Source organism: Acipenser ruthenus, chromosome 25 (genome assembly GCF_902713425.1).
Source record: "Acipenser ruthenus chromosome 25, fAciRut3.2 maternal haplotype, whole genome shotgun sequence".
NCBI classification, from domain to species: Eukaryota; Metazoa; Chordata; class Actinopteri; order Acipenseriformes; family Acipenseridae; genus Acipenser; species Acipenser ruthenus.
Window position 1 is genome coordinate 5,339,565 of NC_081213.1, and position 23,943 is coordinate 5,363,507.

The 23,943-nt window shown below is 39.9% G+C and overlaps 1 protein-coding gene across 5 annotated transcripts in view; it reads left to right on the top strand.

The window, feature by feature from the left end:
* Nucleotides 1-23,197, top strand: part of LOC117414028 (ribosomal protein S6 kinase alpha-1-like) — a 54,802-nt gene extending 31,605 nt beyond the window's left edge. For 4 of the 5 annotated variants that reach the window (XM_058999362.1, XM_058999363.1, XM_058999365.1 and 1 more), the window contains 20 exons: nt 5,277-5,393; nt 6,575-6,656; nt 8,899-8,979; nt 9,655-9,734; nt 10,137-10,243; nt 10,895-10,932; nt 11,830-11,972; nt 12,697-12,767; nt 14,343-14,431; nt 14,660-14,724; nt 15,332-15,434; nt 16,147-16,277; nt 16,551-16,676; nt 17,019-17,108; nt 17,783-17,941; nt 18,713-18,874; nt 19,026-19,102; nt 19,675-19,792; nt 19,930-20,067; nt 20,290-23,197. In XM_058999362.1, coding sequence (XP_058855345.1) covers nt 5,277-5,393; nt 6,575-6,656; nt 8,899-8,979; nt 9,655-9,734; nt 10,137-10,243; nt 10,895-10,932; nt 11,830-11,972; nt 12,697-12,767; nt 14,343-14,431; nt 14,660-14,724; nt 15,332-15,434; nt 16,147-16,277; nt 16,551-16,676; nt 17,019-17,108; nt 17,783-17,941; nt 18,713-18,874; nt 19,026-19,102; nt 19,675-19,792; nt 19,930-20,067; nt 20,290-20,412 — 2,100 coding nt within the window. In that variant the 3' untranslated portion in view covers nt 20,413-23,197. Of the gene's footprint in view, nt 1-1,971; nt 2,176-5,276; nt 5,394-6,574; nt 6,657-8,898; nt 8,980-9,654; nt 9,735-10,136; nt 10,244-10,894; nt 10,933-11,829; nt 11,973-12,696; nt 12,768-14,342; nt 14,432-14,659; nt 14,725-15,331; nt 15,435-16,146; nt 16,278-16,550; nt 16,677-17,018; nt 17,109-17,782; nt 17,942-18,712; nt 18,875-19,025; nt 19,103-19,674; nt 19,793-19,929; nt 20,068-20,289 lie in introns of those variants that run through there. The other variant, XM_058999360.1, reaches the window with a different exon arrangement.
* Nucleotides 23,198-23,943: the final 746 nt, after the last annotated feature.

The window sequence follows — 23,943 nt, forward strand, 5'->3', positions numbered from 1 at the left end:
AAGCTATATAAATACTGTATATATTGTGGCAGGGCAATTCCTTGCTTGTAGATAAATGTGTTGGTGGTTGGCAGGGATAGGGTTAATGTCTGTCCCTGCCTGATAAATGTGTGTGTGGCTGAGTTTGCACAGCCACAGGTGTAATGAGTTTGTCACCCAGGTGGGGCTTGTCACTTAACACAAGCAGAAAACCAGACATTTTCTGTTATTGCGCATGCTGTACAAATCTTGCAAATAATTGTTGTTCGCTTTAAATCCAGTGAGTAAAAAGCACCTGCAAAATGCAGAATTGGTATTTAAAAACACCAGATGCAGCAACGTATTTCCCCTAAGATATGCACTGCATTCACGTGGCCTAGACTTACAAGTTATTTCAAGTTTTTATCAAAGTTTGACCAAGAACCATCGTTTTCTTGACCTCAGACTGCACCTAGGAACTGTGGTTTCATAACACTGAAGTAAAAAACAGGGGCAGAACTTTCTTCACTTGCACTAAACCTTTGAAAATGAGGCCCAGGGCCTTTCCCTCCATAGTTAGTGTTGTAGCAGTGTGTATTGCCACCGGCTGTCTAACGCAGAGTCTTCCAGCAGGGGGCAGGCTTGTATACAGTACATGCAGCACTGGAAAGGAAACGGTCTTACTCTTCCAGTGCTTTATTATCTGATCGATGTTTGTTTCACCTTCACCTGAGATTGCAGTGCTGTGATCTGTACTTCCTCAGGAATGCTTTGTAACAAGCACACATTCTCCTGTCCGTGGTGTGTCTAGACCAGGGCTTCTCAAACTCGCTCCTGTGTCTGCTGGTTTTCATTCCAACCGAGCTCTCAATTACTTAACTAGACCCTTACTTGAACTAATAATTTGCTTAATTAGACCCTTTTACTTGTTTTCAGCTTATAAACAGTTGCAGTTCACGTTACTTATCAAATGTTACCGCTAACTTGAAATATGCAACTGTTCAAGAGCTGAAAACAAGCAAAAGGGTCTAATTAAACAAATTATCAGTTCAATTAAGGGTCTAGTTAAGTAATTGAGAGCTTGGTTGGAATGAACCAGCAGCCACAGGGGGTCCCCAGGACTGAGTCTGAGAAGCCCTGGTCTAGACTCTAGTGTTTAAAGAGATACATTATGCTCTATAACAGGGGTGCTCAAAGCTGGCCATTCCCCTCAGGGTCTTTGTTCCAACCCTGTTCTAAATTGTTTAATTAAACCAATTAAACTTCCATCCAGGCCCTGCAGTAATTTATATTGCTGAATCTCACCAGTCACAGACAGTCTGTCGTGTCTGTAGGTTTTGTTTTTCCTGTTTTTTCTTCATATGATTCAACAGTATTCAGCGTTACTAAGAAGCAAAGTGAAGTGCTGTTGATAAATCTTTTGGCTAGTGCTTCTGTTCGTGTGAGTGTTACTCTGCCTTGCCACTTCATTTCATCACCTGATACCCTGCCCGGTTAAGCCACAGCAGAATTGTTTCAAGTATTTTACAGCACTGGGGATTTTCTCAGGGTAAACCCCCTGGATTCCACCAAACATCTATCCTTGTTCTGGAATCACCTCTAAATATTCATGGGTGATGCAATGGGATTCCCTGGTGCTATAAAATCCAACTGTGGTTTATCAGAACGCTGTAGTTGGATCAGATCGGCCTCTTGGTTTCTTTCAAATTTTTTGACACGGAAAAAAAAATATATATTGATGTGTGTTTTTTCTGTTTACTATTGGGGAGTTGCTCACTTTTTGGAGGGTGGAGAACGAAAGCGTGTCCACCGTCTGTTTTGACGGATGTGGCTCAGTAACTTTGTGAAGCTGTGTGTGACTCTCTTTGCAGGTTCATTATTTAGGTCATAAACTTACACCATCTGCTGTTGCATCTTCCTTCCCGTGTGCAGTGCAGAGGGGAAAGAGGCCTGGTGAATTTTGTTGTGCGCTCGTTTGTGTTTTTTTTTTTATTTATTTATTTATTTATTTTAAATTGGGTGCTGGGGATGACAAGGCTGCCCTCTGGGGAGGGGGGCTCCAGGGCTGGCAGGGAGGGAGTGATGGAAAAAGAAAAGCGGAAGTTTAAAGTCAGAGGGTCCTTCATTTTTTACTTGTTCAGGAAACCTCAGTCCAAGCCTGTAAGAAACACCCCGGAGCCTGACAGCGTCCCGGGACCTGACGACATTGAGAACTCGGTTAGTACAGACACCGAAAGCGGTTTGAGTTGATTGGGAGCAGTAAGGGGCATGCTGGCTGTCTGCTTACTTTAACTTGTAAGCTAAAACTTATCAGAAAGTGGGGTCCTAATTACAAAGCTTTAACTGAAGTCACTTGAATAGCTTTTGCTGATTTTCATGAATTACAAAAAACTAAAATGATATTCCTGAAACTGTTTAGACTTTTTTTTTTTTTTCAAACACTGGCAGTATAGAACAGTTTCATGAATATCAATATTCTTATTCATAAAATTACTGTTTAAATAACTCCTGAGGTAACAGCTTCATGCATAGGGCTATAATTTCAAGTAAACAGAAGTCATTTAAAATATTTTTACTGACGTATTGTTTTTAAGCTGTGGATGTTGATTGGAACTGCGTATTTTAAAAGGTGCTCAGATTTTTCATGATTTGAGTAAACCATTATAAAAGCTAAACAGTGTAAAGCAAAAGTCAAAACCACCCCAATGAATGCAGGTTTTTTATTTTTTTTTAATTAATTGTAATTCAGAGTGAGTGTTAACATTTCTGGATGAATCATAAGTCATGGTACACTACATTATGCATATTATTAACTGCAAACTTACCATTATCCACTTTATTTTATATATTATGAATGAATAAAACACAAAATCATGAGCTTTTTAAAAAGTGTTTGTACAGCTGAAACCTTTTGTTCAAGAAACCAGCAACAGGCTACTGTAAACAGTTTGATGAATAATGCACTGAGAAAGACATTAGTAAATACAGCTGGGTTTTCTTTGATTGTTTTTCAGGGCTCAGTGTTTTAACTGAGTGCAAAAGTTCAAGTTTGAGATTTCTTCAAAACTAGAAGTGTCCGTTCAATCCTTTTGGGTTGTCCAGTGAGGCATGTGATTCTGCTTCTTCTTTAAGGACCATCAGAAATTAGAGTTTTTACTAGCGTCTCTTTCGCTGCTTACAAAAATAAATCCGAATTCCTTTTGGGTTGTCAAATCCTGCAGGTTATTCTACTGTACATATTTTGAGACAATTGCTTTCAGCATAATTCTGCAATTTGTGAGGCTGGAACATTAATGTATTTAACAAAGCACTTTACTGGTCTAACAAATGTGTTGTGTTGCATGAATTAATACATGTACTTACAAGAGTTCGTACAGTGTAGTGAATGTACCTCTATTTGGAATCCCAAAAATATATAATAGCACACACTGTACTGTATAAAGGCAGTCTTGATAAAAGACATTGTTATTGTATCATACGCATTAAAAACAACTGCTCATGAGACTTTTTAAAGCTGTGGGACATGTCTATATTGTACAGTTAAATCTGAATGAACTGGACATCTGTGTCTGCTTATTCAAGATGCCATCTACTTGTACTGGCGAGTGGTAGGTGTCCTTTCTTGTCAGAGCAAATTGTGCTCGGTTCAGGTGAGCGTACATCCACGATTTTACTGGGAATGGTTACTATAGGCAGGGGTGTCTGTTTCACTTGACAGGTTTGATGGTCGCTGTTGTAATTTTGAAAGAAAAAAAACAAACTCATAGAGTGTGTAGTGTGTTGTTTAGGCGTTGCTTCTCATATTAAAGCTCTTCATTAATTCTCTGTTGTAATATCCTATTTCTAGAACAAGCCATATCCTTTTTAACAGTAAACAGCTCGTATTTATCAGAGCCGGCATGTTCCTGTTTTTGGTTTCTGTTGCAGTTGTGTTTGCATGAGCTCCTCGCCAATGCTCTCTGGTGCAGGTGTATCAATGCAAGACAAAGGAAATGAACCAGTGAGGTTGCGCTCCGCTGTTTAAGGAGTACTGCTGGTATTCTGAATGCTTCTGGGTTTCTTTTCTCTCATATTGGGTTGTCAGTCTTCCCTAGCCTTTACCTTGCTCTTAGCTTGCTTGTCTGGGGTGTCTTAAGAGCTGGGAATAAAAAGCCTTTCTCAGTCCATTCAGAGCAAGTTAAATTGTGATCTTTTCAATTCTACACAGAGTTCAAAGGTTGTATTATCACATGATTTGAATGGAATGGAGAAGGCTAGTCCTGGCATTTAGGATTCTACAGACAAGCTCAAAGACAGATTAATGGCCGAATTAGAGAACAATGGTAATAATAATTTAATATTGGAGCAGCAGAACCACTAAATGATTACAACCAGCATGAAATAGGAAGGGGAAAATAAAATCGCAATTTAAATTGAAGCTACTTACCCTCTTAAGTAAGGTTAAAATGAGGGATTAGTGTTTTCCTTCTATTTGTTCCACAAATGTAATTCCCACCTGGGCTTCACACTTCAATACAGACCATAGCAAACTACCACTTTGAGTCCTTGTTCCTAAGCACTTGTTCCAAAGTTTTTTCCACAAACCATCAGTCTCTTTATAGCAGACCTGGCTTTTCCGGCAGTCCAGGTTACAGTATCTGAAGTGTGCTGTGCATTGGTGAGTTTATTCTGAGGGGAGTAAAGTGCAGCAAACTACTAACTTGAAACTAGTTCACTTCTCAGACTGTGTGTCTGTGCCTAGGAAGAGAAGAGTGCTATTTCACATGTGAGGTGTTAAATGTGTGTGTTTCTTTTGTGAGAGTCCTGGCACAGAAGATGTTTATCGAGTTCTGGTTTCTCGCGGTGCGTAAATAAAGGGCCTCAGGTATGTGGGCGATTTGTGGAAATGGTACTCTGGTTAGTAGTGTCTTATATCAAAGTCAAATATGGTTCCACTACATACAACAAAGTCTTAACAATAGTGGAAATGTAGAGTGCTTGCAAGTTTTCCCTTTTTCTATGGCTATTCTAGAGCAGTGGTTCTCAGACTTAATTACTTGGGACCCTCTCTGAAGTGGCTTTGGTGGTGTGACAGGAATTTCTATCAATACTTAAATCTAAATTAGTATTAAATTTAGTGCTGCTTGTTATGTGCTACCCAAGTGGTTACCAACTTTCCAAATACATTTTCATTGCTTTTCATTCTAGGGTTTAAACATTGAAGAAACTAAACCCCTCTTTGCATGTAACCGGGCAAGGCAAGCATGTGTCACTTTGGTCCCGAGTCTTTTTAGTTTGCCGTTGTGTGCTGAATGTATTTACTGATTTTTTAATTGCAGGACGATGGCGTTATTAAAGAGATCAACATCACCCACCATGTCAAGGAGGGCTCGGAAAAGGCAGACCCTTCTCAGTTTGAGCTTCTTAAAGTCTTGGGTCAGGGATCCTTCGGAAAGGTGAGCCACCCCCCCCCCCCACCCCACGCATTGAGGTCTGGCTGTGGCAGAACTACAGTAAATACCACTGCCAATTACATTCCAGCATAAAGCAGTCCTACTCACTATTGGTGGTTCCACTCCAGTTCAGTCCAGGTGGTTAATTGTTTCATCAAACGTCTATGTCCAGTTAAACTATCGGTCACCTGGCTGGAGCAAGGCTTGCAATCCCTGGCTTTTCTATCTCCAATCAGAAGTGTGAGGTCAAGATTTATAATGTAGATGCAATGATACTGGTCAGCGATTTTTTTAAGCAGCTCTGACTGAACCAAATTGATTTAAATCTAATAAAATGCAGGTTGGAAAATTGAACATTTTACTCCATATAACGTGATCTGGGCAGCCTTATTTTTCTATAATTTTGACATCAAAAGTTAAAAGCCTGTATTTCAGAAAACCATAAGCAACCCAATGATGGTGAGGGGGCGGAAAATCACGGCACTTAAAATTTTTTCAGAATGGATTTGTTTGAATAAGCAAATCTCTGCTGATTCTTTTTACAGAGGAGTAAAATGCACTTATCTTGCAAAACGACAGAGAGAATTGGTTTTTTAGAGTGCAATTTGAAATTGAGAGCTCCCTGAATGAGACGCGCGACTTTCACAGTTCATTTCTTGACAGTGATTTAGCGTATAAATTAAGCAAATTAAATGTTCTGAATTCAAAATGTTTACTCCCACAAGAGAAAACTTTTAGTTCTGTTGTTTTATAGTACCACTTAAAATCTGAGGACAAAGATCTTTGAGTTTGCCTCTTTAGAATTGTTTCTTTTCAGTAGGGAAATAATGTGTGTGGGAGGCATTTTGTAACATTTTCAGTAAATTAATGTTTCCACATGTCTTTGTAATCAAAAGACACTGAAAAATACAACTTTTATTAAATTTCATACAGTTTCATATTCATAACTTTGATGCCAAGAAAAAATTCCTACAAAAACATATTAATTTGGTTGCTTGTAATTCAGCTCGATTTTAATAGTGTGATGCACATGCCTGTTTATGCCCACTACTCGAGACTACAGCAAACAACTGTGTACAAATAATTGATAAGTGATTTTTGTACAGTTTTTCAGTGATTCCAGATGTCACCCTCTGTGTCGTCTTGTTTATACATATTCTCCCTCTTATGTACTGTTTTTCCAGGTATTTTTAGTCAGGAAAACCACCCCACCAGATGACAAGCAGTTATATGCCATGAAGGTGCTGAAAAAAGCCACGCTCAAAGGTAAACTTTGACTATCAGTACATGTATAATATTCAGAATAGTTTTTCTATATTTGTTTTGTACTGCACCCTTAAGTGCATTATGAAAGTTCACCCTTAGTAAAAGCATAACAAAGTGTAGTAAGTCATGGGGAAAGCATGGTAAAGCATCTTTGAAAAAATTATGGCAAACCATGCCAAGTGCAAAAAGCAAAACTGTAATTGTGTGGAAAACTGCGGTAAACTTTTGTAAGTGATTTCCTGTGGCAGGCAAGATGCACGCCAACATCTCTACTTTTTGGGAAGGGCAATGCTCATAAGAAGTCAAGGAACTACTTAGTCTGGTGGACAAGGGTGTCCTCGGCTCACTGCGCACCAGCGACCCCTGTAGTCTGGCCGGGTGCCTGCGGGCTTGCCTGTAAGCTGCACAGAGCTGCGTTGTCGTCCGACACTGTAGCTCTGAGGTGGCTGCATGGTGGTTCTGCAGTGTGAAAAGAAGCGGTCAGATGCTGGCACACGCTTCGGAGGACAGCGGTGAGCTGAGCCTAAAAATAATTGGCTATTCCAAATTGGGAGAAAAAATGAGAAATAATTGGCGACCTACTAAATTTATAAATAAATCTAATTTAGCAGCGTGTTACAGTATGTTAGCTACCGTCAAACTTTGCTGCATTTGGTTTTTAACAACTCTTAGAAAGCTGCTGAATTTGGTTATTTTCAGTAACAAAAAAAAAAGGAAGCATACAAAAATACTACTGAACATAATAAAAACACAAGCTAACTGTTATTAATATGGTCCACAGTTAATAAAATACACCTTCACATTTAATAGAATTGTTTGTGGTCTGGTTCGAGTTTGTGTTTGGTAGACAAATGAAAACTCAGTGTTGATTGGAACAACAGAACCTGAACCCTGCAAACACCATAAAATAGTGAGAACAAATATACTCTAACTGAGCCTGTGCTATAGGTTCAATTGCCAGCACAGAATGATGTGCCAATGACCGACTGCAGAGCAGAGCTCTGTACCAACCATTAATAATTATAATGAAGCATCCTCTGTCCAGTCCAGTTAATTCATGAATAAATGCATTCATTATACCCATTGAACCTGGAATAGAGTCTTTCAACTGATTGAATAGACTGGTGTTGGAGGGGGAAGGAATGTTTTGACTATTCCAGCTGTTGTCTGGGCAAGTTCCCAGTAATATTCATCCCAACAATGTGATTTAAATATCTATTGTTGGTGGCGACAGTTCCTGTCTCTGTCACCCTGGTGTTGTGCAGTCTTAGTTTCTGTTTTGTAAAAATAAAAAACTCTAGAAGTTCAGTGTAAAGTCTTCAGATTAACACCTCCACCCCTTTTGCTCTCTTTCATCAACAAGAATTGAAGCCATCAATGCAGGTATTCATTTTGAAATTGGGAGCCTTTTGATTCTTGGTAAGATTTGACCGGTCTTTGCCATACCATGGATAGGAGTTTGATACTGTGACCACGGTGGATTTCAGTTCTATACTGCTTACTTAGAGTAAGCAGCAGGGTTCCGAAAAATGTAGAGTTATACATCCCCATGTGTTGCTGCAACTGTTTAAATAATGTTAACATCTGGTCAACTTTTTACACTTAACTTTTAAAAGCTCTTTTCAAAAGGAGATGCTTGCATTGAAGGAAGTGGTTGGAAACCAACATAGTATACAGTACTTCATTTACAGTCAGCGCATATATACTGAGGTATTGTTTGTTTGCATGAAGTTCCTGTCTGTCATATCCCCCCTGTAAAAAGCTCAGTCAAGTTGCAGATTTTGTTTGGGGTCCCACGGGGATTGTTGCATTGGCCTTTGCACTGCTACAAGGCTAAGAAGGAAAATGAGCAGCTTGAATAAAACAAGATTGAGCATGAGTCATCCCACCCAGGATAGTCTAGGCTTCCCAGGCTGGACTTTTGTCTCCAGGGTTCAGCAGCGATATAACATGGGATTAGTGGATAAAATTAGGTCATTGACTTCAGGGAATGGGTTGATCTTTGGTCATCCTGCTCAGGAAGGAGGGTTGATACTCTGTACTGTGATTTTTTTTTTTTTAAGGTGGTATTTTGTACTGTGATATTTTGTAACAACTATAAGTTGCTCTGGACAAGGGCGACTGTTAAGAAATAAATAATAAAGTTGGGTTGAAAAACAGATGTCAGATTTATAGATAGATATATAAATAAATGTAATTTTGTACATTTTATTCAATACATTTAGTTTTTTCTTTACTGTAGTGAGGGATCGAGTCAGAACGAAAATGGAAAGGGACATTCTGGCAGATGTGAACCATCCATTTGTTGTGAAACTGCATTACGGTGAGTGATGGAAAGCATGCTGAATTTCATTTAAACAGCCTGCTTGCTTGTGCTGAATGCTGGATTTGATCAAATTACAGAGAGTCATTGCACTACAGTAAACTGATAGAGTACAAGTGTAATGCCGGGATGGAAAGAAGACATCCATCACACAGCAGTGTGATCCATTCCTGGTTGTACTATGAGTTTAATAAGACACAGCTGAGCTTGTTACCTAAACATTGTTACTAATAAAGCTAGTATGTGCAGCCCTGTAATGTACTAGTTTGTTGCTTCTGTCTGTAGCATTGTCTAGTCTAAAGATCAAAACTGAAAACGACCCCCCACTATCTGCAAGGACTGATTCAAAAATAGAATACATACTTGAGAAACAAACGGCTGCTGTAAATTGACACATCGCGTGTACATTTCTATTTTAGAATGCACACTCCTCTAAAACCTATGGGGGGTTAAGTCTGCAAAATGCAGCCTACAGCCTAAGGGCACCCCCATGCATACAGTCTTCTTTGTAACTAAAGGAATGACTGAAGACATGACTGGTTTAGCTCAACTAGCTTGATGCATTGGCTACCACACTCCCACGTCTATTTACACAAACTTGTGGGACATTCTGCGGATCCCTTGGTCGTTATGAAAAGAGAATATTGATTTATTTTTCCCATTGTTTCTTTCCAGCTTTTCAAACCGAAGGGAAGCTCTACCTTATCTTAGACTTTCTCAGAGGAGGTGATCTTTTTACCAGGCTCTCCAAAGAGGTATCGTTTACCTTCAGTATTCATTTTCATTAGGGTTCCTAGACCCTGTGAGCCTGTCTGCATAAGTAAGGGAACCCCTTTCAGCAATTCAGTGAAACTACAGTACAAGTCATGTGCAGTTGTCTTGTCTGGCTTTAACACTAGACTTTGTACTGAAGTTTCATGTGTCAGAATATCAAGACACTCTGAGCTGAAGAAAAACCTTTTTAACACAGTGCTTCAGAATTAAACAATTGGAACTTAACATTGCGTTTGCTCTGTGTTAAGGTTCTAGAACTTCAGGAGCTACTCTTTATTTCCTATTGCCTGCCCAGCACCATCTAGAGCACTTTAACCTGTGAGATTCTGACAGAGAGGCAAGCCTGCTACCCACTGAGCTTCCACCACTGTTGTCCCCTGCAGGTGATGTTTACAGAAGAAGATGTGAAATTTTACCTGGCAGAGCTGGCCCTTGGCCTGGATCATTTGCACGGTGTAGGAATCATCTACCGGGACCTCAAACCCGAAAAGTAAGTCTAATACTGTACTGTGCATTGGAATACCTTGCTTAGTACTACACCCTATAAGATTTCTGTTAGTAACCTATATAGTTTATTAGTATTCTCTGTACTTTTGATGCTAGGGATATTAAGACATTTTTATTTACATATGTTTCTTTAATACTTCTATAGGCTTCTATCCTAACCACAACCCACATCCTAAATGCATCTTGTTAGGCTTTTCCTGGTGACCAAAGGTTTGAAATACTGAAATTGTCAACACAGTTATAATAAGGGTTTGGATGAGAGGTTTGGGGTTAGGTGTTAGAAAATGGCGTGCCAAAGGAAGACAGCAGTCAGCAAGGCGGATGATATATCTGTTTCAGTGTTAAAGTGGCTGTCGCTAACACAATAATTCCAGGAATCACATTTGTTGCGCACTTCCTTTGGCTTTATAGATCTCGAATGTGCAGTTGTGAAACCTAATTTAAAACTGCATGCATTTTCAATTTAAGATAATTTATAAATGCAATACATATAAAGAACATACAGCATCGAAACTGCACATTTCAGCGAGCGAGCGAGCGGAAGGGCACAGCTGGGAAGATTTACTGCAGTTCTTTTGTAAGCTAAAAACTTTGAGTGGAGCATTGGCTAACGTTTCACATCTGCTTGTTTTAGTATCCTGCTGGATGAAGTGGGACACATCAAGCTTACAGGTAAGGAAGTAACACACCCTCTTTTTAAACCTGGTGCTTTTTCTTTGGGGAGTTTTGTATTGTTCTTTCTGACCACTAATGATGAAACTGCATGTGTGCAACCTTGAGTGATAACTATCCGAGTACACAGGAACACAACTAGTTTCCCAAGAGAGATGAGCAATATATATATAGATATTTTTTTAAAAAGGTTGCTTTCAGGATACATTTGTGCACCGAAGTCCACAGCAATTGCGATAATGTTTGTATCCAAAGAAGAGCTGAGGCTCTCGATTTCTTAAGCCGTACTTTTTTAAAATTTTTATTTAAATTTCTTTGTCTGCCTGGAGACCTTGCGTTCAGGGGCTTGCTGTGAACCTGGCTGAAATAGCGATTTTTGAAATCTCTTGCCCATCTTAACTTGTGTGTTATTCTACAGGGACAGAAATGAGACACCTGTTGCATAGCAATGTCATCCATTCCAGGTTTTACGACCAGTTTGATTAGCCTCGGTGTATGGGTAACAAGCTCAGGTGTGTTCTGTTACTCCTGGTAAAACCAGGAATGGATCAAACTGCTGTGCAATGGGAGTCTTATTTCCATCCCTGTTATGATGAGCATATTTTGTGTGTGAATTCTATTTTTTTCTCTCATGATTATTTGCAATAAATACTGGCAATAAAATACAATGCATGAGGAGCAATGAGAGAATAAAATAAACACCAAACCGTGAGCGTTGCATATTAAAGAAAATAAACTTAATCAGTTTCGTAATTGTGAAAACTCCTTTGTTTTTAATTCTCTTATTGTTACTTTGTGTTTTCAATGGTGTTCAATACTTCAGTAACACTTTTTTTTTTTAAATTGAAAATCCTTATATGCCTGTGTACTGAGTTCCAATGTGTTTCCTTCCTGTAGACTTTGGCCTGAGTAAGGAGGCTATCGACCACGAGAAGAAGGCCTTCTCATTCTGTGGGACGGTGGAGTACATGGCCCCAGAGGTGGTGAACAGGCAGGGGCACAACCACAGCGCAGACTGGTGGTCTTATGGGGTCTTAATGGTATGTATGTTTGTATAAAAATAATGTATTACAGGTATGGAAGCAAGCCCTCCATTGCGTAGCATTTTGTTCCTTTCCTGGTTTTAGTAGAGACAGACACACCTGAGCTTGTTACCTATACACTAGGGCTGATCAAGCTCATATTAAAACCTGGTATGGGTGAAACTGCTATGCAATAGGAGTCTTATTCCCATCCCTGTATTATAAACCTTGCCGATCATTTTAGAGTCAGGTTCCGAGTAAGGCCTACATATTCCAGTAGTTCTTAGAAATCTTTTTAAAAAACGTCTTCATACACAAAAGCATTTTTTGGTTTTGTTTCTAATAGCCTTTAATATCCAGCTGTCATAACCTGAATTGACTTTGCTGTTCGTCTAGCAATTTTATCTAGCAGGCAATGCCTGCTGTGTAGGGCTTTCATATTACATGCGTCCGATTCCCAGGGAATGGACGCCAATGTGTACAGTGTACTAAATATCATTCTTTTGTTGTTTTTTGCATGGCTTTGTCTGCCTAGAGCAACATTTTTTAAATTGACAAATTATTTTTATTTAATTTAGTTCATACAGTAGTTTGATACATTGCAGGAAGATATCTTAACACACAGTACCAATCCTAAGAGTATTTGAGCGATACAAATAAAATAGAGAAGATACCCCGTGCTTTATTGAAATCCCAGGTTGCAACGTGTCTATTGAATGTTGCTTTTTGTGCTTCTTTACAGTTTGAGATGCTCACGGGTTCCCTGCCGTTCCAAGGGAAGGATCGCAAAGAGACAATGAACCTGATCCTCAAGTGAGAAACCCCTTTGTCCTGCAGTACTGATAGCAGCCAAGCCTGTTCCAACTGGCCTCATTCAGCAACACAGAAAGATATAGACTTGTTTATTGTGCCTGAAACAGAGCAGCACAGGCGGCATCACTGGTATCAGTTAATGCCTTGTGGGTCAGTCCTTTTAGCCTTAAACACGGGCCTGATTGGCCATGAATGAGAGTGGCTGCCTTTTCCTGGGGTATGCTGTGCCATTATTCGAGGGCTTGAACACTGCTGGGTTCAGGCAGACGTTTCTGAAGGTTGACATCCATCAAGTACCAAAGGTGTTTGATTGGGTTCCTATCTGGAGATGGACTTGGCCATAGTAAAGCTGAGATCTTTCCACTGGGTGTCTGACTGTGCTCTGTGTGCTGGTGTTCTCCAGTGGTAGGAGTTTGGAGGGTCCCTGTAGTTCAACACCTAGATGCATGAGGGCTGTCTAAACACATATTGTATTCCTTTATTCTCTTCTCATAGTTGAGGTCTTTCAGACTATATGCTTTATTCTGTGAATAAGCACAATTTACATGAAAGATGCACCTTGTTTGCTCCAGTATTGTACATTTTTTTTTATTTTGAGTGGATCTGAACTTGAATCTACAGCTAATAGCACTGAAAACCAGTGCAAGCCTCTCCAAGTATTTCTATAAAACACCTTAAGAGAATTGACTCTTGGTGAAATGAAGACAGAATTGGCATAGCAAATGTGTATGTATGAGGCATTTCATTGAGGACCATTCCATGAAAATGATACTTTCTGTCAAACTATCCATAGCACACCAATGGCATGAAGTCCAAGATTCTTGTGGTGATATCCTAACACGCAGAATGCTGAACAAAGAAGTCTCGCCAGTATTCTGATATTGATGGCCTCGACAATGTAACAAATCTTTCAATGGAATGACCCATGATTGATTAATTAGAGACTCAGCGATTGGAAACAGGATATTAACTCAAGACTGTTGCATGCTGTGCCAGCTGTCTGTTACATCAGTCATTGCACCAGGTTGCTGCTACAGAAACGTTTGGCTTCCTCTGACCTGCGCACGTTTTCTCATGCAACTATTTCTGTTTACTCCCCATCAAGCTTTGTGAAATGTCTAAAGGAAATTGCAGCATATTGACCCACATCCTTACTATAGTGCTGGGACAAACATGGGTCTTTTCGTTTTTTGAATATTCTCTCAAAATTCAAACAAATATTCTTTAATTTTGAATTAGCTGGCAAACAAAAGTGTAATCCTGTGCCATGTTACAGTAAAACCATTTCCCAGGAGTAAAATAAATCCTATACCGCATCAAATCACCTAGTAAAGAAAGGAGAAGAAACACTGTTCCGCCTAGTAGTATGGGATTCCTTTCAGATGTCATTTATGCATTGGGTTCCTTTCAGCATATTATGAATTTTAGAATGAACAAATGCAAACGTGGTCATTTTTGCCACTGAACACGTTTCATTTCAAGTAGTGTTCCAATGTCTGAATCTTTGTCCCAGTACTGCTGTGTCACAACCTCTGGTTAAACCTCTGTTTTATTTCTTTGCCGCCTCTCCTGCAGAGCGAAGCTTGGGATGCCCCAGTTTCTGAGTGCTGAAGCTCAGAGTTTACTGCGAGCTCTTTTCAAAAGGAATCCAGCAAACAGATTGGGTAATTATCTTGATGTTAACTTGTTCCAGCAGGGGTGCTGTAACCATCTTTTTGTGCGGAATGAAGCAGAAAATAACCATGTTCCAGAACTGTTGGAAATGGTCTTCAGTGTTGTCCTAGTGTTTCGTTAATGGTTCTTCTGTGTCTCGGTTGTACAGTGACCAGAAAAAAACATATTTTGAAATGAAAGTGAATTTCATTGTGTTGTAACACAGTTTTGATTTCTAGGAGCTGGGACTGATGGTGCTGAGGCAATTAAACGGCATGTCTTCTACTCAACCATAGACTGGAACGTAAGTGTGGGCTTCAGCAGTGTTGTCGGTCCTCCGCCTTTCATGAAAAGAAACACACATCACTTAAACCATGTATAGTTTCCTGTTCTTCCTGAGAAAACAGTGTAACAATGGAATTTTCAACTTGGGATTTAGATGTTTAGGGTTTCTTTTGGTCGCGCTTTATTCTAAGGGCTGTTTTTATGTTTATTAACTGTTCAATAACAGTTAAACAGCCAATAAACATGTAATGTACATTATTTTCTGTTAACTTATGTTAATATATAATAAAACTGCAAACACCAGAGCTCTACGGATGATCAATACCCAGTCAATCATTTGCTTGAAATCGGTATCCTGTGTGACATATCTAAAGAAAGACAGCAAGTTTGATGCCACTCACACCCAACACATGTAGAAATCCTGTTACTGTCGGAGTCGTAATGATTCGTGTATTGTAACCTCAAACAGCAGGAGTAGTGTGCCTGTCTGGCTGACAAGAAGGTTTCAAGAAGGGAGGGAGCTTGTGCACCTACATCTAAAATCTGTCTGAATTCCTTCTGCTTTAACTCTTTTTATAAAACAGGCACTTGATTTCTATTTCTCTTTCTGTTCCCCCTTTTTACAGAAACTGTTTCGTAAGGAAGTTAAACCTCCGTTCAGACCAGCTGTGGCCAGGCCAGATGACACGTTTTATTTTGACTCCGAGTTCACTTCCCGGACACCCAAAGGTCTGTATTGCTATAACAGGAGACGTCCCACCAGCAGGCCGTCCTAGAATAACAAGCTGCTTAGCCACAGAATATATATATATATATATATATATAGTGCATGTCTCTGTGGTGTTGATCCTCACAGCAAGTGACCACATAGTGTTAGTGAGCGCAGGCATCGTAGTGCTGCACCAAATTCTACAGTCTCCCATCTGCTAGGCTAGCTGCTTGGCACTTGCTGTGCAGTACTGGATTTTATCTGGACCCTGATTAAACTAAACTGACAGATAACTAAAACCACCCTATCCTGATAAAATCCATGTTGATGGCAGCTGTAGAAACCAATGGTTTAATCACAGTTTCATGATTAAGGCCTTTTTATTTAGTATGGCACAAATTTAATTACTAATCTGAACAGGGTGTTGGTGTTGTCCGAACTGGTGCAGATTAGAGTCTATGGGACTTGAAACTGTCAGTAAGCAAGTGATCATGTATATTTTTCTGTTCTGTTAGCACTTTCACTGCTACTTTGTTTCAACCTCTAGCCATATCACAAGATAAAGACTCCGTGCTTTGAGATGGCGTCTTTTACATTTGGTACACATCTTGATTCTTTCAGTGATAGCGTTGTGTTAAAGGTGTAGACCAGTAAGAATCAAACCATTCAGTCTGCCCTTTTCACTGGGGGACGATGCCTTGTTTAGTGATGTGGGTGTTTTCCCCCCTGCAGACTCGCCTGGGGTTCCTCCGAGTGCTGGGGCTCACCAGCTGTTCCGTGGGTTCAGCTTCGTAGCCACAGGAATGCTGGAAGACGAGGGCAATGAAGTGCAGGAACTGAAACCCCTGCATCCTGTGGTCCAGGTAGAACTTGAACTTGTGTTGGAACCCATCGTTATCTCTGCCGAGATAAAACTAGAGAAGAGGTAGATTAAGGCTGTAAAAGTTTCCATGTGGAAATGGTAAATGGTAAATACTGTAGCAATAAATCCTAATAGTTTTTAGTACAGTTATTTTTTTTTTAAATATAGCTCTCACGCAAGTGTATGTTGAACCGTGTGAAACCTTAGGTGACACGTCATGTATACCACCTCTTGTAAACTATGTATCAAAAGCAGTTATTTTTTTTCTTTGCAGCAACTTCATGGTAAGAACCTCCATTTCAATGACGGCTATAACGTGAAGGAGGATATTGGAGTAGGATCCTACTCTGTCTGCAAACGCTGCGTGCATAAGACAACTAATACAGAATACGCTGTCAAGGTGAGTCCTTTCTGAAAACTGCTTGTAGCACCTCTCTCCAGTCATGGGACATTATATATATATATATATATATATATATTTTTTTTTTTTTTTGACGACTTGCATACCAAAACACACACACACAAATACCCCAACACCACTATTAGAACTGCCAAAGTTTAGTAAAGACATTAGTTAGTAAAGTCTAATGCTGACTACAGTTTTTGTGCAAATGTTTGTTTTTGTTTGTTTGTTTGTTTGTTTGTTTGTTTTGGTGGAAATGCTGGCCTTGCTGTGATTTTTGATGAGTGTATATATTTGTAACCCTGAACTCTATCTCCCTTTTACATTCCTCATCTTCAGATAATTGACAAGAGTAAGAGGGACCCTTGTGAGGAGGTTGAAATCCTCCTGAGATATGGGCAGCACCCCAATATCCTCACACTGAAAGATGTGAGTAGTGTACAGTTGTTGTTGTTGCTTTTTTTTCATGTTTGATCTGAAGATGAAAGGGGACGTACTGTACAGCAATTCGTATTTAAAGAGTAAGTTGCTTTTTTTTGCATTGTTACATTTTTGGTTCTTGGTTCAGTCAGTCCAATAATGAGTTATCATTTCCCTCTAAATCTGCCTTTTACCCGGCTTCTATAATGTGAGTAGGTGGGGCTGACAGAGCTGAAAATATATTTTGTCCTATTAATTCAGTGGCATGAGGAAGACTGTTACCCAGCATTTAGGGTTCTCCAGACAAGCTCAAATTCAAGTAAAGGCAGATTTAGAGAAAAATGGACAGAACCCAAAACGAATGATCGCAAACACCACAAAAAGCAAGGGAACAAGAACGGGAACTAATGTTAAATCAGGGATGGAAATAAGACCAAATGGACTGGTTTTACTATGAGTTTAATAAGACACACCTGAGCTTGTTACCTACACAGTGTGACTGATCAAGCTTTAGTAAATCCTGAAATGGGTGAAACTGCTGTGCAATAGGAGTGTTATTTCCATCTATGTAAATAACTGTCCCAACAGTGGGTGCTCAGTATTGTAAACTTGACCCTGTGGGCATTGCCTGATTGTCTCCCCAGTAACCAAGCTGTCTTTTCTCTCTCTCTCTCTCTCTGCAGGTGTACGATGATGGGAAGCAGGTGTACCTGGTGACAGAGCTGATGAGAGGAGGGGAGTTGCTGGATAAACTCCTGAAGCAGAAATACTTCTCTGAGCGCGAGGCCAGCGCTGTCCTCTACACCATCACGAAGACTGTGGAGTATCTCCACTGTCAAGGGGTAAGGGGAGAGCACTGTTTAACACTGCTGTTTTCTTACTGGTGAGATCACTTACAACCGTCTAGTGGTTAACAAGCAGCCGTTTCTTGTTGTAGTAGAACAACACTTTTTCTGATACAGATCTGTGTATTGTTTGCACAACTAGAGGAAGGAAGTGAATCACAAGATACAGTGTTGTGAAGAGGAAATTGTATGGGGTCTACTGGTGCGGGAAATTAGAAGAAAAAGAAACGTTTATTTTGATTATAGTGGATTTACTGTAGAATTACGTTTTTGTTTTTCTTGTTTTATTCTTAATACAAACTTACTAACATGTTGTTCATTTTTTTGTAATGGTTAATACATTATGAAAATTACATTTAAACTTTGGACAGTAGAAATAAAGAACTCTGAGACTGGGATAGTGCGTCTATTTCCTTGCTGTTGCATCTCACAGATATCCACTAGAGGGCAGATCGCTTCAGCACAGCAACCACTTTAAAACTTATAATGCAAAAAACTGTTGGTAGTGCAGGGTCTTTCTTTTTTTATATTTTATTTTTAGTCTTTTAATCAACTTTTTTTATGTTCGACGGTGAAAGGCTATTGGCCTGCTCTACAAAGTGCTTGGTGCAGAAAAAGTGGCAGTTCATAGAATCTCAGTCTTGGGTAGTGTCCATCTAAAAGGGAGATTTAGTTTTAATGGCAGCTGTCTTGCAAACTGATGCTTTGTTCTGGGAGTATTTAAAAGCAAAACCATACTGATCAGATGAATGCTTTTTTTGTTTCCAGGTGGTGCACAGGGACCTGAAGCCCAGCAATATTCTCTATGTGGATGAGTCCGGGAACCCCGAGTCCATAAGAATCTGTGACTTTGGCTTCGCCAAGCAGCTCCGAGCCGACAACGGGCTGCTCATGACACCCTGCTACACGGCCAACTTTGTGGCGCCCGAGGTGAGGCTCCTGGCACAGGCCGCAGCTATTTGTTAGGGACTGCAGGATGGAAATTCTGTTTTGCAAGTTGCTTAAAAAATATATATATAGACTGATCTTATTGACTTTCAACAATGCCTTTGGCTGAGCTGTGGTTATCTTTTTTTCCTAGGTTCTAAAGCGCAGAGGTTACGATGAGGGCTGTGATGTGTGGAGCTTGGGGATATTGCTGTACACAATGCTAGCAGGGTATGATGCATAAGAAGTCAATCTCTTTCTCATCTAGTGCTGTTACTGCATTAGTTATGCCTGGCCACCACAATAATCTTCTTGTTGTTTGACCTATATTTAACATATTGACGTTCTTATTCCAGAACCAGCTGTTGAAGAAAAACAGCTGCTTGCATTTGTGGTGATTAGTGCTGTCGAGAAAGCTGACCGCTTTGCTTAGCCTCTGTGGAGAGCAGCAGTCGGCACAAATATAAGCAGCTGTTTCTTTAATCGTTCCAATTGGAATGGAAAATTATTCCACTCCCACGTTGACCACCATTCATATATATTTGTTTTTAATTTTTAGTCCATTGAAAAATGTAATATTGAAGATTCATGGAGTGGTACATTTTTATTTAGCTTCATAAGGTAAATTTAATAATATTGTATTGAAAAAAATGGTTACTTTTCATGACAGTTGTTCCAATTCAACTGTAATATGATAGAAGTACTTTCTTAATAAAATATAAGGTGACAAGATCCTTAAAAGCCAGCAGCCCACCTCCCCCAGCACGACACCCCTTCAAGCCCTGTCTACTCCTGTCCCCCAGATACACTCCATTTGCCAACGGCCCCGACGACACTCCAGATGAGATCCTATCCAGGATTGGAAGTGGCCACTTCAACATCAAGGGAGGAAACTGGGACACAGTGTCTGAAGCTGCAAGGGTGGGTGCTTACATTGTTGGGGTTTTTATATCAATGTGCAAATATGTGTGCAAGCAAATGAGTGTCTCCTTGGTGTGTAGGTATAAGGGGCTTTCTGTCTCGTAAGCTAATATTGTGGTCTTATGTCCTGATTTCAGGACCTGGTGTCGAAGATGCTCCACATAGACCCTCACCGTCGCCTGACAGCCAAACAGGTCCTGAAGCACCCCTGGATCATCCATCGGGACAAACTGTCTCAGAGCCAGCTTCAGCACCAGGACGCCCAACTTGTCAAGGTAACTGAAAGTGTTCTCATTTCAATGCAAGCTGTGCCTTGCCATTTAACTGTTATGCACAGTTAGTTCTTGGGGGGGGGGGGGGGAAAAAACCCAACTTTTTTTTGAAAAATAAAATGTTGTTGATGCATCGATTTTTATTGTCAATTTTTAAATGCGTGTGTGATAATCGGCTTTGAGGTTTGACGATTGCACCACTAATATTGATGTGTGTTGTTACAGGGTGCCATGGCTGCAACATACTCTGCCCTGAAGACTTCCAAGCCTACCCCTCATCTCAAGCCCATTGAGGCCTCCATTTTGGCACAGAGAAGAGTAAAGAAACTTCCTTCCACCTCCCTGTAAGGGCTTGAGCCAGGTCACCATGGCAACAGCTCCCTCCCCAACGGCCTTCCCGACAGCGTGCGCGTTACGGACTCTCAGTGTCGTTTTATTTGGCTTCATTGACAGCAGAATAGGAATTATTCATGAGTCAGTGTGGTTGTTCTGGTCTTTCAGATTTATAATTTATCAACAGCATGCTTCCATTTCAGTATGTGTTGATGTGATGAACACCTGCTTAAAGTATGCTTTTGTGTTTTCGTTTTTGTATTTTATTTTTTTTTTTCAAACAATGAACATTTATATTTTTTCTTAAGTTTTTTATCTTTTTTTTTTTTTTTTAAATTAGGCAGCATTAAGCACTTGTAGTGTCCCAGTTTGTTTTGAAACAGCACAAGGAAATCACTTTTAGTGATTGAATAAAAGGAAATCCATATAAGTCAATTTACTGTTCAAGGTTTTTAGGTTGGCACAAGTCATGGTCACTGGAATTTTACATGAACCACAAAAGGCGTCATGCATCAGACCAATGTAAATCTATATCTTTCTCACTATCTGCCTAGGTTGAGTTTGTTTCAGTACATTGAGATCAAGTCTTTTGGGAGCAACATTTCTTATCGTCATTTATTTTAAACAGAAATCCATTCAAGTTTGGGTTCTTTACATTTGTAGCTGTATTTTTTTGTATAGTAATCCTGGGGTCAAATTGTTTGTTTCAAATATATGTCTCTTATCATGATCACTGGGTTTGATTTTTGAATGCTGGTCATTATGGTTTACCAGATTGCAGGAATGATTACAAAATTGTACGAATTTTAAAGCTGTGGATTGTACTGTATAGTGATTGTCAAATTTAACAAAGAGAAAAATCAATGCAGATGTTGATGTGATCCATACTGTAATTTCAAATCAAATTCTGGGGTAAAACTATTGGAGCATTTTACAGCACTGGGGAATCCCCTTGAATTTCATCAATGATCTATTGGCGAAGTAACCACAGATAAGTGGGCGATTCCCTGGTGCAGTAAAATGCTGTGGCTCATCCCGGCTGGGTATAGGCTGGTCAAATCCAACCCTCAAATAGACAAGCTTTCCATGTATACATCAGTGAACTACAATCATGGCATTCACCCAAAAGTCTGTCCACTTGGTATTCGTGGTGAAGTCCAATTTAAAAAGGAATTGGAAATTAAAAACAGGAAGGGACCCCGACCCTGCTTAGTATCTTTTAGTTTGACCTCAGACATTTATATCAGTGTAACAGAGATTATTATCCTGCCTTTTTTTGCCAGTCGCTGTATTTGATCCTGTGTATACATGCATGTTTTGTTTTAAGAAAATCGTGATGGGTAACTTAAACTCCAGGTCCATTGTTGTGAATTCACTGACTGACAGAACGCAGGAGAAACCAGTCTGCGGTGATACGACTTTAGTAGGAAATCATTTCATGACATATTTCTTCTGCGTTTTCTAACTGAACGTGGATTACCAGATTCTGTTCCAGGGATCCTAACAGTATGCTGTGTACCAGTCATTCATAATTGAATGACCCCCTTTGTGCTTTTATATTCAGGGGTGGACAGCATAAACCATTTCAATCCAGTTATCCTTATCTGTACCCTTACTTGTTTAAAAGAATCCATACAAATCGCTATCCAGAACTATATGTATTAAACATGGAGTGGAATGAAGCTCAAGTAATGGCATTGTCCACCCCTGTTTTACATGGTGCCCATATACAAGAGTCTTTAGCACTGTGCTTTCCAGTGGCGCTGTGGCAAACCCGGATACTGAACAGTAAGCAACAACAGGCAGCATTACACTGTCTGAAATTGCATTGCAGCGTTTTGTAAAGCATTTGCAATAAGAGACTGTCACATTTCTTAACGCCTATAATAAAAAAAATCAAAATAAATGGAGCAATAATGAGACCGCTAGGTTGCACCAGTTATTACAAAATGTATTGGGGCATCTGTATCTTTTGCAGCAAGCATTCCTGCTGAGTAATTGAGTGCGCAAATGTGTCCTGGGCCAAAAGCGATGACACTTAACTGAAGGTCAGTGGTGTAGGTTGGTAAGGCTCCAGAGGAATGCACCATCAAACGGAGCTGTCGGAGACAGTCTGAGGTGTGTAACATGTGACAGGGGTCTTATTACAAACTGCTTGGGTTTTACAGATGTAACCAATACAGAAGGAGGGGTGCAAGCCTCCTCTCGGGTTTGCTCAGTAGCTGTAACTGTTCCAAGGCTCCTGAGCGCAGTGCAACGCTGCACACTGATGTAGCTCAGCTTTGGAGCAGCATCTGACAATGATTTGGAGCGCCCTGATTGGTTACCAGCCCTCAGCTGACCGGAGTTTCCCTTTGAACCGTGCCTGTACCACTGTGCATCAAGTGATACGGCTGTGACGATCCTAACAGCAATGCAATGCTTGCAGGTGACTGTTTATCCACAAAGTTTAAACTTTCAAAATCACTCGGTAAAACCAAAAAGAATACAATGATACGCAAGTTTCAGCATGTCTGCCAATGTCATTCTGTGTCGTAGGGTTCACGTTTTACCTGTTCCATTACCCACACACAGTTTGATTTATTGTGCCAGTGCTATTTCCATTACATCTGAAGGGACCACTATACTGTCCATTACCAGCTACCAATCTACAAGTTTGTGAAATTCTGGAGATTTAAATAAAGTTCTATCACTTTTTTTTTTTTCTCATCCTACAATTCAATGAACTTTTTTTTTTTTTGTCCTTGAAAATGCAGTGGAAAAGAAATGGTTTAAAAAAAATAAATAAAGTCTTGATTTAGTCCAGTTTTCTATATTTGGATGGAGTGTGCTTGTGAAGATGCTCACTGTGTAAATGTTCTGATGTATACATCCTGTTCTTTATGGTTTCCTAAGGAACCTGCAGTACCCGGATTTCAGGACGGTACGTTAATGTCTTGGTGGGGACTCGGGGCTGAATCAACTTGAGATGCCTTTCTATTAAAACTTTTCTCTATTGTATCAGAAACTTGTTTTTTCATTTTTCTATAAGCTTTTACCTTTACCCTTGAGTTCATGAACATGCTGGCTATTGGATAGTACCCATCGAATGGCTAGAGATGACCACGTTTTACATCTTTACACTGCTACTGTATCTATGGGGAGTGTTAAGTCGTTCGTACAAGGACTGTGCAGTATGTGCAACACTTCTCATGCAAATAGACTTGCTTGGGGGAATTGTATGCTTATATGTAAGATATGCCCATGTGCTTGTATGCAGGACTATTTTAGAAAAGAGATGATCAACTCTAATGGAGACCCAACTACTGTACAAGGCTTTAAAATGTGCTTTTATCCAATTTCCAATCACAACTAACGATGTTGTTGCAAGCATCTTATTATGGCATTTGCACTCATCTTCAGGCACATGGGCCAACATAGACGGAGTAAATGTATCTGTAAAGAATAAAACAATATTGCAATACACCATAGAGGCACTAGATGGCTCTGTACTTATACATATTTAATCTGCACTGTATACAGCTTGTAGTGAAATACAGTAAAAAA